Source organism: Nerophis lumbriciformis, linkage group LG02 (assembly GCF_033978685.3).
Source record: "Nerophis lumbriciformis linkage group LG02, RoL_Nlum_v2.1, whole genome shotgun sequence".
In the NCBI taxonomy this organism is placed as follows: domain Eukaryota; kingdom Metazoa; phylum Chordata; class Actinopteri; order Syngnathiformes; family Syngnathidae; genus Nerophis; species Nerophis lumbriciformis.
In genome coordinates, this window is record NC_084549.2 from 5275001 (window position 1) to 5294754 (window position 19754).

At 40.2% G+C, this 19754-nt stretch overlaps 1 protein-coding gene across 1 annotated transcript in view; it reads left to right on the forward strand.

Moving 5' to 3' along the window:
- Positions 1-19754, forward strand: part of epas1b (endothelial PAS domain protein 1b) — a 96253-nt gene that overhangs the window by 39074 nt on the left and 37425 nt on the right. The window contains exons 2-4 of the mRNA XM_061932470.1: positions 4119-4309; positions 16811-16947; positions 17052-17139. Coding sequence (XP_061788454.1) covers positions 4119-4309; positions 16811-16947; positions 17052-17139 — 416 coding nt within the window. The remainder of the gene's footprint in view (positions 1-4118; positions 4310-16810; positions 16948-17051; positions 17140-19754) is intronic.

The following is a 19754-nucleotide window of genomic DNA, read 5'->3' on the forward strand; positions in this document are numbered from 1 at the left end:
TACTTTATGTATATCAATCATTATTATTATATGTATATCAATCATTGTTATTATATGTATATCAATCATTATTATTATATGTATCCCAATCATTATTATTATATGTATATTAATCATTATTATTGTATGTATATCAAGCATTATTATTGTATGTATATCAAACATTAATATTATATGTATATCAGTGATTATTGTATATCAGTCATTATTATATGTATATTAATCATTGTTATTATATGTATATCAAGCATTTTTATTATATGTATATCAGTCATTATTAGTAAATGTATATCAAGCATTGTTATTATATGTATATCAATCATTATTATTATATGTATATCAATCATTATTATTATATGTATATCAAGCATTATTACTTTATGTATATCAATCATTATTATTATATGTACATCAATCATTGTTATTATAAGTATATCAATCATTATTATTAAATGTATATTAATCATTATTATCATATGTATATCAATCATTATTATCATATGTATATCAAGCATTATTATGATATGTACATCAATCATTATTATTGTATGTATATCAGTCATTGTTATTATATGTATATCAATCATTATTATTATATGTATACATCAATCATTATTACATGTATACATCAATCATTAGTATTATATGTATATCAAGCATTATTATTTATGTATATCAATCATTATTATTATATGTATATCAAGCATTATTATTCATGTATGCCAATCATTATTATTATATGTATCCCAATCATTATTATTATATGTATATCAAGCATTATTATTTATGTATATCAATCATTATTATTATATGTATATCAATCATTATTATTATATGTATATCAAGCATTATTATTTATGTATATCAATCATTATTATTATATGTATCCCAATCATTATTATTATATGTATATTAATCATTATTATTGTATGTATATCAAACATTATTATTGTATGTATATCAAACATTAATATTATATGTATATCAGTGATTATTGTATATCAGTCATTATTATATGTATAATAATCATTGTTATTATATGTATATCAAGCATTATTATTATATGTATATCAGTCATTATTATTAAATGTATATCAAGCATTGTTATTATTTGTATATCAATCATTGTTATTATATGTACCTCAATCATTATTATTATATGTATATCGACCATTATTATTATATGTACATCAAGCATTATTATGATATGCATATCAATCATTGTTATTATATGTATATCAATCATTATTATTATATGTATACATCAATCATTATTACATGTATACATCAATCATTATTATTATATGTATATCAAGCATTATTATTTATGTATATCAATCGTTATTATTATATGTATATCAAGCATTATTATTCATGTATGCCAATCATTATTATTATATGTATCCCAATCATTATTATTATATGTATATCAAGCATTATTATTTATGTATATCAATCATTATTATTATATGTATATCAAGCATTATTATTTATGTATATCAATCATTATTATTATATGTATCCCAATCATTATTATTATATGTATATTAATCATTATTATTGTATGTATATCAAACATTATTATTGTATGTATATCAAACATTAATATTATATGTATATCAGTGATTATTGTATATCAGTCATTATTATATGTATATTAATCATTGTTATTATATGTATATCAAGCATTATTATTATACGTATATCAGTCATTATTATTAAATGTATATCAAGCATTGTTATTATTTGTATATCAATCATTGTTATTATATGTACCTCAATCATTATTATTATATGTATATCAACCATTATTATTATATGTACATCAAGCATTATTACTTTATGTAAATCAATCATTATTATTAAATGTATATCAATCATTGTTATTATATGTATATCAATCATTATTATTATATGTATATTAATCATTATTATTATATGTATATTAATCATTATTATTGTATGTATATCAAGCATTATTATTATATGTATATCAACATTAATATTATATGTATATCAGTGATTATTGTATATCAGTCATTATTATATGTATATTAATCATTGTTATTATATGTATATCAAGCATTATTATTATATGTATATCAGTCATTACTAATAAATGTATATCAAGCATTGTTATTATATGTACATCAATCATTATTATTATATGTACATCAAGCATTATTACTTTATGTATATCAATCATTATTATTATATGTATATCAATCATTGTTATTATATGTATATCAATCATTATTATATGTATATTAATCATTATTATTATATGTATATTAATCATTATTATTGTATGTATATCAAGCATTATTATTATATGTATATCAACCATTATTATTATATGTACATCAAGCATTATTACTTTATGTATATCAATCATTATTATTATATGTATATCAATCATTGTTATTATATGTATATCAATCATTATTATATGTATATTAATCATTATTATTATATGTATATTAATCATTATTATTGTATGTATATCAAGCATTATTATAATATGTATATCAAACATTAATATTATATGTATATCAGTGATTATTGTATATCAGTCATTATTATATGTATATTAATCATTGTTATTATATGTATATCTAGCATTATTATTATATGTATATCAGTCATTATTATTAAATGTATATCAAGAATTGTTATTATTTGTATATCAAACATTGTTATTATATGTACATCAATCATTATTATTATATGTATATCAATCATTATTATTATATGTACATCAAGCATTATTACTTTATGTATATCAATCATTATTATTATATGTATATCAATCATTGTTATTATATGTATATCAATCATTGTTATTATATGTATATCAATCATTATTATTATATGTATATGAATCATTATTATTATATGTATATCAAACATTAATATTATATGTATATCAGTGATTATTGTATATGAGTCATTATTATATGTATATTAATCATTGTTATTATATGTTTATCAAGCATTATTATTATATGTATATCAGTCATTATTATATGTATATCAAGCATTGTTATTATATGTATATCAATCATTATTATTATATGTATATCAAGCATTATTATTATATGTATATCAATCATTATTATTATATGTATATCAAGCTTTATTATTATATGTATATCAAGCATTATTACTTTATGTATATCAATCATTATTATTATATGTATATCAATCATTATTATTATATGTAGATTAATCATTATTATATGTATATCAATCATTATCATCATATGTATATCAATCATTATTATTATATGTATATCAATCATTATTATGATATGTATATCAATCATTATTATTGTATGTATATCAATTATTATTATATGTATATCAATCATTGTTATGATATGTATATCAATCATTATTATTGTGTGTATATCAATCATTATTATATGTATATCAATCATTGTTATTATATGTATATCAATCATTATTATTATATGTATATTAATCATTATTATTATATGTATATCAATCATTATTATTATATGTATATTAATCATTATTATTATATGTATATCAATCATTATTATTATATGTTTACATCAATCATTATTATTATATGTACATCAATCATTATTAGTATATGTATATCAATTATATCAAGCATTATTATTATATGTGGGTTAGGGTTAGGTTTAGGGTTAGGGTTAGGGTTAGGGTTGGGGTTGGGGTTAGGGTTAGGGTTGTTTAGGGTCATTGGAGGTGGACACTTGTCCAGGGTGTACAACGCCTTCCGCCAGAATGCAGCTGGGATAGACTCCAGCACCGCCGCGACCCCAAATGGGACAAGCGGTAGCAAATGGAGGGATGGATGGATATATATAAAGACACACACACTAAAAGACACACACACGCACCCAAAGACAAATGGACAAAGACACAAACAGACACACACACAACACACACATACAAAGACACACACTGTGAATGTGTGTTAATGAGTGCAGGACATTGAAGATAAGATCTATAAAATAAAATCTGTCTGCTTAACCTTACCCTCAACTTTATTGTGTGTGTGTGTGTGTGTGTGTGTGTTTGTGTGTGTGTGTGTGTGTGTGTGTGTGTGTGTGTGTGTTGTGCAGGAGCAGCTCGGATCGCCGCAAGGAGAAGTCCCGTGACGCCGCTCGCTATCGCCGCAGTAAAGAAAGCGAAGTTTTCTACGAGCTGGCTCACCAACTTCCTGTGGCTCGCAGCATCAGCGCTCACCTGGACAAGGCGTCCATCATGAGGCTCGCCATCAGCTTCCTGCGCACACGCACACTCTTTGCCACAGGTGCGCACACACACACACACACACACACACAACCTGTATTATTGTGACGGTACTCGTGGTCCTTAGATTGTTGGTAGTGCGCGGTGGTGTGTGTGAGCAGTCGTGGTCCTCAGATTGTTGGTAGTGCGCGGTGGTGTGTGTGAGCAGTCGTGGTCCTTAGATTGTTGGTAGTGCGCGGTGGTGTGTGTGAGCAGTCGTGGTCCTTAGATTGTTGGTAGTGCGCGGTGGTGTGTGTGAGCAGTCGTGGTCCTCAGATTGTTGGTAGTGCGCGGTGGTGTGTGTGAGCAGTCGTGGTCCTCAGATTGTTGGTAGTGCGTGGTGGTGTGTGTGAGCAGTCGTGGTCCTCAGATTGTTGGTAGTGCGCGGTGGTGTGTGTGAGCAGTCGTGGTCCTCAGATTGTTGGTAGTGCGCGGTGGTGTGTGTGAGCAGTTGTGGTCCTCAGATTGTTGGTAGTGCGCGGTGGTGTGTGTGAGCAGTTGTGGTCCTCAGATTGTTGGTAGTGCGCGGTGGTGTGTGTGAGCAGTCATGGTCCTCAGATTGTTGGTAGTGCGCGGTGGTGTGTGTGGGCGAAGGACAGAGTGAGGTTCAGTGAGGACAACACACATGTTTACAGTCACGGTGCTCAGATGCAAACTCCGATACAAGACAAGATTGGACAGGAAGTCGACAACTTTGTCCAGCATTGGACGTCTGCTGGCATTGCTGCTGCCAGCCATAACAGCCCCGCACTGTGGCGCCAACATGCTGGCATGCACACACACACACACACACACACACACACACACACACACACACACACACTCACAGTTTAAAGAGTGTAAGTCAATTGCGCGTCAAAGATCAACAAGGTATCCATTTTATTTTTGAAACCTTTTCACAGGAAGGACTTTTTCACAGTTTAGCTTAGCATCATTAGCCTAGCCTAGCATCAATGGTCTGGCCCTGTATCATTAGCCTAGCCTAGCATCATTGGCCTAGCCTACAACCATTAGTTTAGCCCGGCCGAGCATCGTAAGGCTAGGCTAGCATCATTAGCCTAGCATAATTAGCCTAGCCTAGCATCATTAGGCTAGCCTAGCATATTAATCTAACCTCGCATCATAAATCTAGACTTGCCTCGTTAGCCAAGCATGATTAATCTACATTAGCATCATTAGCCTAGCCTAGCATCATTAGTCTGGATTAACATCATTAGCCTAGCCTAGCCTCATTAGTTTAGACTAGCATACTTAGTCTACACTAGCGACATTAGCCTTGTATATATATATATATATATATATATATATATATATATAGAGAGAGAGAGAGAGAGAGAGAGAGAGAGAGAGAGAGAGAGAGAGAGAGAGAGAGAGAGAGAGAGACAGAGAGAGATTTTTTTGTATTATTTTATTTATTTATTTTCATATATATTGTATACTATAATTCCAGAAGGAATAAATACAAAGAAAAACACAAGATATATTTTGTATGGCGAAGATAAAATATTACAACAGGTTATTATAGATAGGAATTATTTGATTTAATGAAATTAAATAATTAACATGGTGTTAAGCCATAAAACTAGCAATTTTAATACATTTAAAAATATATATATATATAAAATATATATATATATATATATATATATATATATATATATATATATATATATATATATATATATATATATATATATAAATTTAAATACATTAAAAAAAAATATATATATATATATATATATATATATATATATATATCATTACACCCCTAATTGTAGTGTTGTAGTATTTTAGTTTTGTAGTATTGTTGTATTGTAGTATTTTAATGTTGTAGTATTGTATATTTGTAGTGTTGTAGTATTGTAATATTGTAATGTTATATATTTGTAGTGTTGTAGTATTGCAATATTGTGGTATCGTATATTTGTAGTATTGTGGTATTGTAGTATTGTAATGTTGTAGTATTGTATTATTGTAGTGTTGTATGTTAGTAGTATTGTGGTATTGTAGTATTGTAATGTTGTAGTATTGTATATTTTTAATATTGTGGTATTGTAGTTTTGTAAAGTTTTGGTATTGTAATGTTGTATGTTTGTTGTATTGTTGTATTGTAGTATTGTAATGCTGTAGTATTGTATATTTGTAGTGTTTTAGTGTTGTAGTATTGTAATATTGTAATGTTGTATATGTGTAGTATTGTAATGTTGTAGTATTGTATATGTGTAATATTGTGGTATTTTAGTATTGTAATTTTGTAGTATTGTGTAATTATAGTATTGTAATATTGTAGTGTTGTATATTTGTATTTTTGTAGTGTTGTATGTTAGTAGTATTGTGGTATTGTAGTATTGTAATGTTGTAGTATTCTATATTTTTAATATTGTGATATTGTAGTTTGGTAAAGTTGTAGTATTGTAATGTTGTATGTTTGTAGTATTGTTGTATTGTAGTATTGTAATGCTGTATTATTGTATATTTGTAGTGTTGTAGTATTGTAATATTGTAATGTTATATATGTGTAGTATTGTAATGTAGTATTGTATATGTGTAGTATTGTGGTATTGTAGTATTGTAATGTTGTAGTATTGTGTAGTTATAGTATTGTAATTTTGTAGTGTTGTATATTTGAAGTATTGTAGTGTTGCAGTATTATAGTGTTATAATATTGTATATTTGTAGTATTGTCCAATTGTACTGCACTGGTTGCGAGTTGTACTTCTCTGACTTGAGAAATAAAGTTTTGAAAAGGTGCAAAAAGAAAGTAAAACAAAGAGTGTCCCAACAGAAAGTGATCATGTGATCAAGCGGGATGGTTATATAACAGGAACAGTTCTGCTAATCACTGCTAAGAATGTGTGTCAAAGTGCAGGACTCAGTCTCCTCTGGGACCCAACAGAAACTTGCAGGGTCCTCAGAAGGCACAGGACTGTTGGACCCCATCCAGACTTGACTTCTGGGTCGTGTGGGAAAAAGTAGACACCAATCTGAAGGAAATACTGCAGGAACATTGAACTTCCTTCTGGCACAGCCCTTCTGCAAACATAACACACACACACACAGACACACACACGCGCACACACACCCTGGACAACAAAAATAGGGTAGCCTCTGGACAAGGAAGGCAGGGTAGATCCTGGACAAGGAAGGCAGGATATGGTATGGTATGGTATGGGGTGGCATGCTTTTTATCGTCATTGCACAAGTACAACAACATTACATTTTTACCCCAAAGCCGTGAGTGGTTATAGGTTGCCACTCTCAGTGCCCCGTAAAAGGTGGGAGAAAAGGTAGACACTGGGCGAGGATGAGTTAAACAAAAGTTGATTTCAGACTGGGCTCTCTATGAGGAAGGGGATACAGACTGCGGCAGAGAAAAAAACTTGATAGCCGATATACACATGTTGACACAGAAACCACAAGACTTGCAACAGATGCGAGGAGTCAGGCATCCGCCCCGAAGCTGCCAGCCACTAGGGGCTCTGCGCCGTTGTCCGTCGTACCACGTGGAGCGAAGCGGTGGCAAAGGCGTGGGATGCGGGTGTGTGTGCATTAGAGATGCGCGGATAGGCAATTATTTCCTCCGCAACCGCATGACAAAAGTCGTCAACCATCCGCATCCACCTGAATTAACATTTAATCAACACTGCACCCGCCCGTTGTTATATATCTAATATAGACGATGCAAGGCATTAGTGAGGTTATAAAGCTTTTGCCTGTTAAAGAAAGGAGACTGATCCAATGCAGCAATCATCTGGGAGCCGCGCTGAGCGCACCTCCAAGCGCGTGGAGGTGCGATGTCCCTCGCACCCGCAGCGGCTCCACCCGGGCTCGCGCCCGAGGCTTCAGCGCGCTCTGCGGCGGCCATCCTACTCGTCGCGGCCTAGCCCTCGTGGCTCTCGCTGCCGGCGACGGCCGGGTATGGGCCCGACGCTCCAGCGCCATCCATTTTCAGGGCTAGTTGATTCGGCAGGTGGGTTGTTACACACTCCTTAGCGGGTTCCGACTTCCATGGCCACCGTCCTGCTGTCTATATCAACCAACACCTTTTCTGGGGTCTGATGAGCGTCGGCATCGGGCGCCTTAACCCGGCGTTCGGTTCATCCCGCAGCGCCAGTTCTGCTTGCCCCACCCCTTTCGTGAGCGCACTGCGCGCGGAGTGACCCCTGTTACGCGCCCCCAGCAACGGGGGTGGCGGGCAGGTAAGCTGCGCGGGCGGAGCGCGCGGAGTGACCCCTGTTACGAGCCCCCGGCCACAGGGGTGGCGGGCAGGTAAGCTGCTTACCTGCTGCGCGTGAAGGCGGACGAGGCGGGGTGTCCGTTCGGTGGGCGCGGTGGTGACCCTGGACGTGCGTCGGGCCCTTCTCGCGGATCACCTCAGCTACGGCTCCCGGTGGGGCCCTCTCGGGGGAAGGGGCCTCGGTCCCGGACCCCTGCGAGGCGTCCCTTCTCCGCTCCGTAAAAGTGTCCATCTCTTTTTTTTTTCTTCTTCTGTTGTGGCATATGCTGCAGGTGCCTGCTCGTTTTTCGTATGTGGGTAACAACATTTAACTATGTATATATATTTCCGAATTGGTTTAACTGCCACCCGCCTGAATCTATTTAAAATCTAATTTTTTTTTATTTCAACCGCCCGACCCGACCCGCGGATAAAATCTATTTTTTTTTTATTTCAACCGCCCGAACCGCGGATAATCCGCGGACTCCGCGGTTGTGTCCGCAAACCGCGCATCTCTAGTGTGCATATGTAGCCATGGTCCATGGTGTGTGTTGAGTCCGTAGGCCTGGAGTTGCTCTGCATGCCATGGCAAAGGAACAGAGTTGATCTTTTTAGGTGTTGTTGACAGGGAAGGAGTTTTTTTTTCCGTCTTCGTTCCACTGTCCTCGAGAAGAATCTTGAAGTAACAACCTTGCCGCGTCGCGGCCAGGGAAAACAATCAAGATTAGAATGGTTCTGTTTGAGCGAGCAAAGACAAGTTTACTCTAATTGCCTATTCCTGGTCCTCAAATTCATCCTGCAGGGCAGACGGTCCGATGTTATCACAAAAGTCTGGGTGTCCACAGTTCTGCCCGCATCCTCCAATCATGTGTGGCAGCTTTAGGGTACTTTGAACGGCTGCCGGCATATTCCAATTTGTCAATAAATCAGGGCAACACTTACTCCAATCAGCAGGTGTCCTGTTATCATGATTCCAAATAGATATCGTCGACTTCCTCGACTGGAAGGGTCAACAGGCACGCGGCACTCCACTTCTCCCAAGAGTCTGTCGTGTGTCCAGCAACAACCGTTCTGATAGGACAGACAGGCTCCCCTGAATCTTGTCAATTTTGTTGAGAGGAAAGTTGATTAATTCCAATGTTTTGGAGAGCAGTGCTAAAAGGGACAACAAGAAAGTTACGCAAGACTGGACGAAACAAAGAGGCAAGCAGGGCAAACACGGAGAGTGGAGGGAGTGCGACCACCCTTGCCAAGAGCCAAGGATATCAGGGTAGACCCTGGACAATAAAAGCAGGTACACCTGGACAATGAAGGCAGCGTACACCTTGACAAGAAAGGCAGGGTACACACTTGACGAGGAAGGCAGGGTAAATCCTGGACAATGAAGGCAGCGTACACCTGGACAAGTCGGGACCCGGGGTGGACCGCTCGTCTGTGCATCGGTTGGGGACGTCTCTGCGCTGCTGACCTGTCTCCGCTCGGGATGGTCTCCTGCTGGCCCCACAATGGACTGGACTCTCACTATTATGTTAGATCCACTATGGACTGGACTCTCACAATATTATGCTAGATCCACTCGACGTCCATTGCACCGGTGGCCCAGGGGGGTCTCCACATCTGCGGTCCCCTCCAAGGTTTCTCATTGTCCCATTGGGTTGAGTTTTTCCTTGCCCTGATGTGGGATCTGAGCCGAGGATGTCGTTGTGGCTTGTGTATCCCTTCGAGACACTCGTGATTTAGGGCTATATACATAAGTAAACATTGATTGATTGATTGAAGGAAGTCAGGGTACACACTGGACAAGGAAGGCAGGGTAAATCCTGGACAATGAAGGCAGGGTACAGATAGACAACATTCACACTCAAATCCACACACTAGGACCAATCACTCAGGTGCATGTCTTTGGAGGCAGGCCTATCCCAAGGTTCATGTCTTTAGGGGCGGTAGGGGCCTATCCCCAGGTGCATGTCTTTGGAGGTGGTAGGGGACTATCCCCAGGTGCATGTCTTTGGAGGTGGGAGAGAACCCACGCAGTCACCGGGAGAATATGCAAAGTTCACACAGAAAGACCCCGAGCCTGGGACTCAAACCCGGGACATTCTCGCTGTGAGGTACGAGAGCTAACCACTGCAGCACAATGCTGCCTTTTCTAGTGCTTATACATGTGAATATTTCCAGGTTAATTAGACACACTTACAGGTCTTCATTAAAGTGAACAAAACAATGTTTTCCCCCTAAAAACAAAAGCTCAAGGACAGCTTGTGAGGTTTTCTATGGCGCAGTACCAAGAAGACATCAAAATTGACTAATCAGAAGACGAACTAGAGAAAGTACAAGTCTTGGCAAAGTTTCTGTTTGTGAAGCAGTGGAAGCATTATTACCTTTTTCAGTCGGAGAGCTACACCTCCAGGGCGTGGTGGTCAGCTCGGCGCCGGCACCGTCTCTAGTCTGCGGCAGAGGCGCGTGCCGTCAAGACAAGCTCCATGTGTGACAGCATTGAGTCCATTAAAAAGATCCTGCATCTGCAGTCGTCTTCAGAAGGGCCAACCAGGTGCACCTATCAAGGCTGCCTGCTTGCTTGGCCACGCCCTTAACAGCTGACTGGCGACACGTCACACTGGTCAGGTGACCCTTAGCGAGAAGAAAATGTTAAAGATGATTTCTTACTCTCCAAAAACTACTTTTAATGTTTAAAGAAGACCAATTCATGTATCCTCCCAACTCACCCGCTGTAGGCGGGGCCTCTGTAGGTCTTAACTCGCCTTCCTCCCCATTGAGGAGGGGTTGGGGCAGTTTATTAATATCAGATGTTCCAACTGCGAGGTTGATCGTCCAATCAGACTTGAATCGTCGACTCTCTGACTGTTTGAAGACAGCACTAATTTGGAGATACAAGCCGTCTCTGCTTTTGGTCCTGCTTGAATTTGTGAGCATAAATGTGAGTTCAGAGCCTACCCGCTGCTCGCTGGTGTAGCAAAAGTCACACGGAACCCCGTAAGATCCATCCATCCATCCATCTTCTTCCGCTTATCCGAGGTCGGGTCGTGGGGGCAGCAGCCTAAGCAGGGACGCCCAGACTTCCCGAGGCGTTCCCAGGCCAGCCGGGAGACATAGTCTTCCCAACGTTTCCTGGGTCTTCCCCGTGGCCTTCTACCGGTCGGCCGTGCCCTAAACACCTCCCTAGGGAGGCGTTCGGGTGGCATCCTGACCAGATGCCCGAACCACCTCATCTGGCTCCTCTCGATGTGGAGGAGCAGCGGCTTTACTTTGAGCTCTCCCCGGATGGCAGAGCTTCTCACCCTATCTCTAAAGGAGAGCCCTGCCACCCGGCAGAGGAAACTCATTTCGGACGCTTGTACCCGTGATCTTGTCCTTTCGGTCATAACCCAAAGTTCATGACCATAGGTGAGGATGGGAACGTAGATCGACCGGTAAATTGAGAGCTTTGCTTTCCAGCTCAGCTCCTTCTTCACCACAACGGATCGATACAGCGTCCGCATTACTGAAGACGCCGCACCGATCCGCCTGTCGATCTCACGATCCACTCTTTCCCCACTGGTGAACAAGACTCCGAGGTACTGAAACTCCTCCACTTAGGGCAGACTCTCCTCCGCAACCCGTAGATGGCACTCCACCCTTTTCCGGGCGAGAACCATGTACTCGGACTTGGAGGTGCTGATTCTCATCCCATTCGCTTCACACTCGGCTGCGAACCGATCCAGTGAGAGCTGAAGATCCTGGCCAGATGAAGCCATCAGGACCACATCATCTGCAAAAAGCAGAGACCTAATCCTGCAGCCACCAAACCGGGTCCGCTCAACACCTTGACTACGCCTAGAAATTCTGTCCATAAAAGTTATGAACAGAATCGGTGACAAAGGGCAGCCTTGGCGGAGTCCAACCCTCACTGGAAACGTATCCGACTTACTGCGGGCAATGCGGACCAAGCTCTGATACTGATCATACAGTGTGAGAGTGTAAGATCCGCCTGAAAACATCGGGTTTTACTCGCTAGCATTAGCTTATACCTAAAGATGGTTGTTTTCTAACGATTGGAAACCATTCACAGCTTCTTCCAGCCCAACTTGGCCAAGTCCTTGTTCGGCTGAGGCCTGCTCTTCCACCCACACCTTGACTTCCTGTCCACACCTTGACTTCCTGTCCACACCTTGACTTCCTGTCCAGGCTTTGACTTCCTGTCCAGGCCTTGACTTCCTGTCCACACCTGAAGCTGCTCTGACTCACCCACGACTCTGATTGTGCGAGATAGTATCACTAATATCCACATGTTTAACGGCATTGGTCGCTACTACTCAGGAGCACTAGTGATGAACATCGTCACCGTTCTCGCCTGTTGGATTTAATGAGACACCAATCAGAACGGACACAAAATGATTTTATAGTCCTCTTCAGTCTGCTGGAAGAGATACATTGTATGTACATTACTTCATGAAACTACTGTACTATATGTGTTTCATACAATACTGCTGTTGTAACCTGTGGTATTCTTTAGGACTATTTGTCCTAACTCAACAGACCAAAAGTGGAGTTTTGAGAGAGGGTGTAAGAATGAATCGGTACAAACTGATAACAGATTTAACTTTAAAACTACGATACATAGTGTTGCGTCGACCAGCTCTTCCTCCCAGGGAATCTAAGTTACTAGTCAATCCCAAGTTCTTTCGATGACATATATGCTGACTAAGAAGGACCATCAAGACAGAATTGGAATATTTTCACGTTTATACCAAAGCTTTAGGAGGACAGTTTAACCAATACATTCATATCGGCTGCTCTAGTTGATCTGGCCTTCCAAGGGAAAAACCAACTTCTTTTCACACAAAGAAAACCCCCATCTCCCCCTCGCACCACTGATAAGAAACCAATGGGGGAGGTCTTCACATTCCAACGTAAGAAACAAAACAGACCTCTGAAAACAAGAGAAACTAGTAAAATATAAAAAGGAAAAGTACTAGATCCTCTAAACATGCCTATGTAAAAAGAAAGAACTCTTAAACATATATGCATCCTTCCACAATAGAACTATAGACGATAGAACATCCACCAGGTTTGGAAAGGACTTGACAAGAAGTTGTTTATGTTTGTGTCGTTTTGTAACAGCCAAGACTTTGCAGGATCCATGATCGGGTTAGGTCCAAAGCCTTTTTCTCTCCACACAATACTCAGGTTCTTAGTTCTGCTTTTAATGTCTCTAATTATTGTTTTGATTCCAAGAAGTTGGTCTTCAAGGCTCTACTCGCTGTTGTTTGCCAACAAGGTGGTCATGGATTATGTCTGCGAGGATCTCATGGAGTCAAGTGATTAGCTGGCAGCTCTTTGCTGGTCTTTCTTTTATAGATCACAACCATTTTGTATCATCCAGTTCTGTTCTTTCCAGTTCTATGTGCCCTCCAAGATAGTCACCAGTTCTTCCATTCAAATGCAATCCAGTTCTTAGTCTCCATCTCAACTCACCAAAGCTGTACTAAAACATTTTGATAGATTTTTGAGCGCCGTGTGTAATGTTCTTTATTTTCAATGGAACATATACAATGTTGTTGTTGTTTACTTGAGTCAATGTCAATCAATCAATGAATGTTTGAATATTGAATGAATCTCTACTCAGTGGCCTAGTGGTTAGAGTGTCCGCCCTGAGATCGGTAGGTTGTGAGTTCAAACCCCGGCCGAGTCATACCAAAGACTATAAAAATGGGAGCCATTACCTCCCTGCTTGGCACTCAGCATCAACGGTTGGAATTGGGGGTTAAATCACCAAAAATGATTCCCAGGCGCGGCACCATTGCTGCCCACTGCTCCCCTCACCTCCCAGGGGGTGAACAAGGGTGATGGGTCAAATGCAGAGGGCACATTTCACCACACCTAGTGTGTGTGTGTGACAATCATTGGTACTTTAACTTGAACTTAATGTTTACTTATATAGCCCTAAATCTGTCTCAAAGGGCTGCACAAGCCACAACGACATCCTCGGCTCAGATCCCACATCAGGGCCGTCCATCCATCCATTTTCTACCGCTTGTCCCGTTCAGGGTCGCGGGGGGGTGCAGGGCATTGAGTCATATTGCCATCATTGTGCAGTCTACACGTATCTCTTATGTTTGACTGCCATCTACTGGTCACACTTATCATTACACCATGCACCAAATAAAATGGCGACGTCGGTAAGCACAACCAAAATGATTCCGTACATTTAGGCACACCGGGTTATAAAGCGCACTGTCGAGTTTTGAGAAAATTAGAGGATTTTAAGTGCGCCTTATAGTCCGAAAAATACGGTAATTGTATTTTTTATTATCATTAATATTATTATTAGTATCATTTTTTTTTTTTTTTTTCCATCCATCCATCCATCCATCTTCTTCCGCTTATCCGAAGTCGGGTTGCGGGGGCAGCAGCTTAAGCAGGGAAGCCCAGACTTCCCTCTCCCCAACCACTTCGTCCAGCTCCTCCCGGGGGATCCCGAGGCGTTCCCAGGCCAGCCGGGAGAGATAGTCTTCCCAGCGTGTCCTGGGTCTTCCCCGTGGCCTCCTACCGGTCGGACGTGCCCGAAACACCTTCCTAGGGAGGCGTTCGGGTGGCATCCTGACCAGATGCCCGAACCACCTCATCTGGCTCCTCTCGATGTGGAGGAGCAGCGGCTTTACTTTGAGCTCCCCCCGAATGACAGAGCTTCTCACCCTATCTCTAAGGGAGAGCCCCGCCACTCGGCGGAGGAAACTCATTTCGGCCGCTTGTACTCGTGATCTTGTCCTTTCGGTCATGACCCAAAGCTCATGACCATAGGTGAGGATGGGAACGTAGATCGACCGGTAAATCGAGAGCTTTGCCTTCCGGCTCAGCTCCTTCTTCACCACAACGGATCGATACAGCATCCGCATTACTGAAGACGCCGCACCGATCCGCCTGTCGATCTCACGATCCACTCTTCCCCCACTCGTGAACAAGACTCCGAGGTACTTGAACTCCTCCACTTGGGGAAAGATCTCCTCCCCAACCCGGAGATGGCACTCCACCCTTTTCCGGGAGAGAACCATGGACTCGGACTTGGAGGTGCTGATTCCCATCCCAGTCGCTTCACACTCGGCTGCGAACCGATCCAGTGAGAGCTGAAGATCTTGGCCGGAGGAAGCCATCAGGACCACATCATCTGCAAATAGCAGTGACCTAATCCTGCAGCCACCAAACCAGATCCCCTCAACGCCCTGACTGCGCCTAGAAATTCTGTCCATAAAGGTTATGAACAGAATCGGTGACAAAGGGCAGCCTTGGCGGAGTCCAACCCTCACTGGAAACGTGTCCGACTTACTGCCGGCAATGCGGACCAAGCTCTGACACTGATCATACAGGGAGCGAACTGCCACAATAAGACAGTCCGTTACCCCATACTCTCTGAGCACTCCCCACAGGACTTCCCGGGGTACACGGTCGAATGCCTTCTCCAAGTCCACAAAACACATGTAGACTGGTTGGGCAAACTCCCATGCACCCTCAAGGACCCTGCCGAGAGTATAGAGCTGGTCCACAGTTCCACGACCAGGACGAAAATCACACAGTTCCTCCTGAATCCGAGGTTCGACTATCCGGCGTAGCCTCCTCTCCAGTACACCTGAATAGACCTTACCGGGAAGGCTGAGGAATGTGATCCCACGATAGTTGGAACACACCCTCCGGTTCCCCCTTCTTAAAGAGAGAAACCACCACCTCGGTCTGCCAATCCAGAGGTACCGCCCCCGATGTCCACGCGATGTTGCAGAGTCTTGTCAACCAAGACAGCCCCACAGCATCCAGAGCCTTAAGGAACTCCGGGCGGATCTCATCCACCCCCGGGGCCTTGCCACCGAGGAGCTTTTTAACTACCTCGGCAACCTCAGCCCCAGAAATAGGAGAGCCCACCACAGACTCCCCAGGCCCTGCTTCCTCATAGGAAGACGTGCTGGTAGGATTGAGGAGGTCTTCGAAGTATTCCCTCCACCGATCCACATATTATTTTTATTATTATTAATATTATTAGTAGTAGTAGCTGTGTTGTTTTATTGTTCTCACTATTATTTGTATTATTGCTGTTTTTATTCTTGTTATTACCATTGTTGTTTGTCTAAAGTTATTTTTACGATATACGGAATTTAATAGCGTTTGGATTTTTTTTGAGTTTACAAACGTTTAAACATCTTTGCTTGTTTGTTTTGGTCTGAGAACATGACTCGTAATCTCTAAAAGTGTGTGTCTGTGTGTGTGCGTGTGTGTGTGTGTGTGTGTGTGTGTGTGTGTGTGTGTGTGTGTGTGACTCAGGCTGCAATGGCAACGAGGAGGAGCAGATGAGCAGCTTCTACCTAAAGTCTCTGGAGGGCTTCGTCACCGTGGTAACGTCTGACGGGGACATGATCTTCCTGTCGGAAAACATCAACAAATTCATGGGGCTCACACAGGTACACACACACACACACACACACACAGTCACACACACACACAAGCAAACACATGCTGGGGTGACATCATCAGGTGGGCGTGTCCAATGTTTGATGGTGTGCAGGTGGAGCTGACGGGTCACAGCATCTTCGACTTCACACACCCGTGTGATCACGACGAGATCAGAGAGAACCTCAGCCTCAAGACCGCCAGTCAGTTTTTTATCTTTCTTATTAACTCACACACACACACACACACACACACACATCAGTGTTAATTTTGACAACAGTTTTTAATGTAGTTGGTTGGTTGAACATGTATACATTATTAATAAATCACATATTTATTTGGAACATGTATTATTATAATTGTCAGGTTCAAACACTGATGACATCTATTAAACAAGACAAGAAGCAAGGAATCATGCAGAGACAGAGTTAAATATTACTCATGAGGAGAGACGTATTGGGCTGTACACTTATTACAGATCCATCCAACCTACGCTTTAAAGCACAGCCCACGTGCTCCTCTATTTATTCGGGAGGTCCCTGGTTTACATCACCGAGGTTGCTTCTGAAGGACGGGGGGGTAATTTCAGCAGCCCCAGTTAGACACAATACATGATTATTCGAAAATGGAAATGTGCTGGCACTCGTGATATCGCCCTGTCGATGCTTTGTCTGCGTCAAGGTACTCGATGTTCGCCCTTGGCAGTCAAACACTGATACGAGACGACTCGCAATCCAAGATTGCAAGTTGTCCCTTTGCACAGATAGAAAAGTACAACTTCAGCACAATTGATCATAACTATAGCAACGGCCTTTAAGCATAAGAGTTGTGTGATAACTTTATACATATTTATTTGGAACATGTATACAGTATTAATAAAATACACCACATATTTATTTGGAACATGTATACAGTATTAATATAATACACCACATATTTTTTTGGAACATGTATACAGTATTAATATAACACATCACATATTTATTTGGAACATGTATACAGTATTAATATCATTGTCAGGTTCAAACACTGATGACATCTATTAAACAAGACAAGAAGCAAGGAATCATGCAGAGACAGAGTTAAATATTACTCATGAGGAGAGACGTATTGGGCTGTACACTTATTACAGATCCATCCAACCTACGCTTTAAAGCACAGCCCACGTGCTCCTCTATTTATTCGGGAGTTCCTATCGCCCTGTCGATGCTTTGTCTGCGTCAAGGTACTCGATGTTCGCCCTTGGCAGTCAAACACTGATACGAGACGACTCGCAATCCAAGATTGCACGTTGTCCCTTTGCACAGATAGAAAAGTACAACTTCAGCACAATTGATCATAACTATAGCAACGGCCTTTAAGCATAAGAGTTGTGTGATAACTTTATACATATTTATTTGGAACATGTATACAGTATTAATAAAATACACCACATATTTATTTGGAACATGTATACAGTATTAATATAATACACCACATATTTTTTTGGAACATGTATACAGTATTAATATAACACATCACATATTTATTTGGAACATGTATACAGTATTAATATAACACATCACATATTTATTTGGAACATGTATACAGTATTAATATCATTGTCAGGTTCAAACACTGATGACATCTATTAAACAAGACAAGAAGCAAGGAATCATGCAGAGACAGAGTTAAATATTACTCATGAGGAGAGACGTATTGGGCTGTACACTTATTACAGTTCCAACCTACGCTTTAAAGCACAGCCCACGTGCTCCTCTATTTATTCGGGAGGTCCCTGGTTTACATCACCGAGGTTGCTTCTGAAGGACGGGGGGGTAATTTCAGCAGCCCCAGTTAGACACAATATATGATTATTCAAAAATGGAAATGTGCTGACACTCGTGATATCGCCCTGTCGATGCTTTGTCTGCGTCAAGGTACTCGATGTTCGCCCTTGGCAGTCAAACACTGATACGAGACGACTCGCAATCCAAGATTGCACGTTGTCCCTTTGCACAGATAGAAAAGTACAACTTCAGCACAATTGATCATAACTATAGCAACGGCCTTTAAGCATAAGAGTTGTGTGATAACTTTATACATATTTATTTGGAACATGTATACAGTATTAATATAATACACCACATATTTATTTGGAACATGTATACAGTATTAATATAATACACCACATATTTTTTTGGAACATGTATACAGTATTAATATAACACATCACATATTTATTTGGAACATGTATACAGTATTAATATAACACATCACATATTTATTTGGAACATGTATACAGTATTAATATCATTGTCAGGTTCAAACACTGATGACATCTATTAAACAAGACAAGAAGCAAGGAATCATGCAGAGACAGAGTTAAATATTACTCATGAGGAGAGACGTATTGGGCTGTACACTTATTACAGATCCATCCAACCTACGCTTTAAAGCACAGCCCACGTGCTCCTCTATTTATTCGGGAGGTCCCTGGTTTACATCACCGAGGTTGCTTCTGAAGGACGGGGGGGTAATTTCAGCAGCCCCAGTTAGACACAATATATGATTATTCAAAAATGGAAATGTGCTGACACTCGTGATATCGCCCTGTCGATGCTTTGTCTGCGTCAAGGTACTCGATGTTCGCCCTTGGCAGTCAAACACTGATACGAGACTGTCATGTCTGTGTAATCATGTTTTGTTTAGTTATAGGACTCTTTAGTTTCTGTCTTTTCACTCCCTCGTCTTGTCACCATAGTTACCCATTAGTTTCACCTGTCATGTCACGCACCTGTTTTGAGTCACGCACCTGTTGTTAATCATGTCTGTGTTA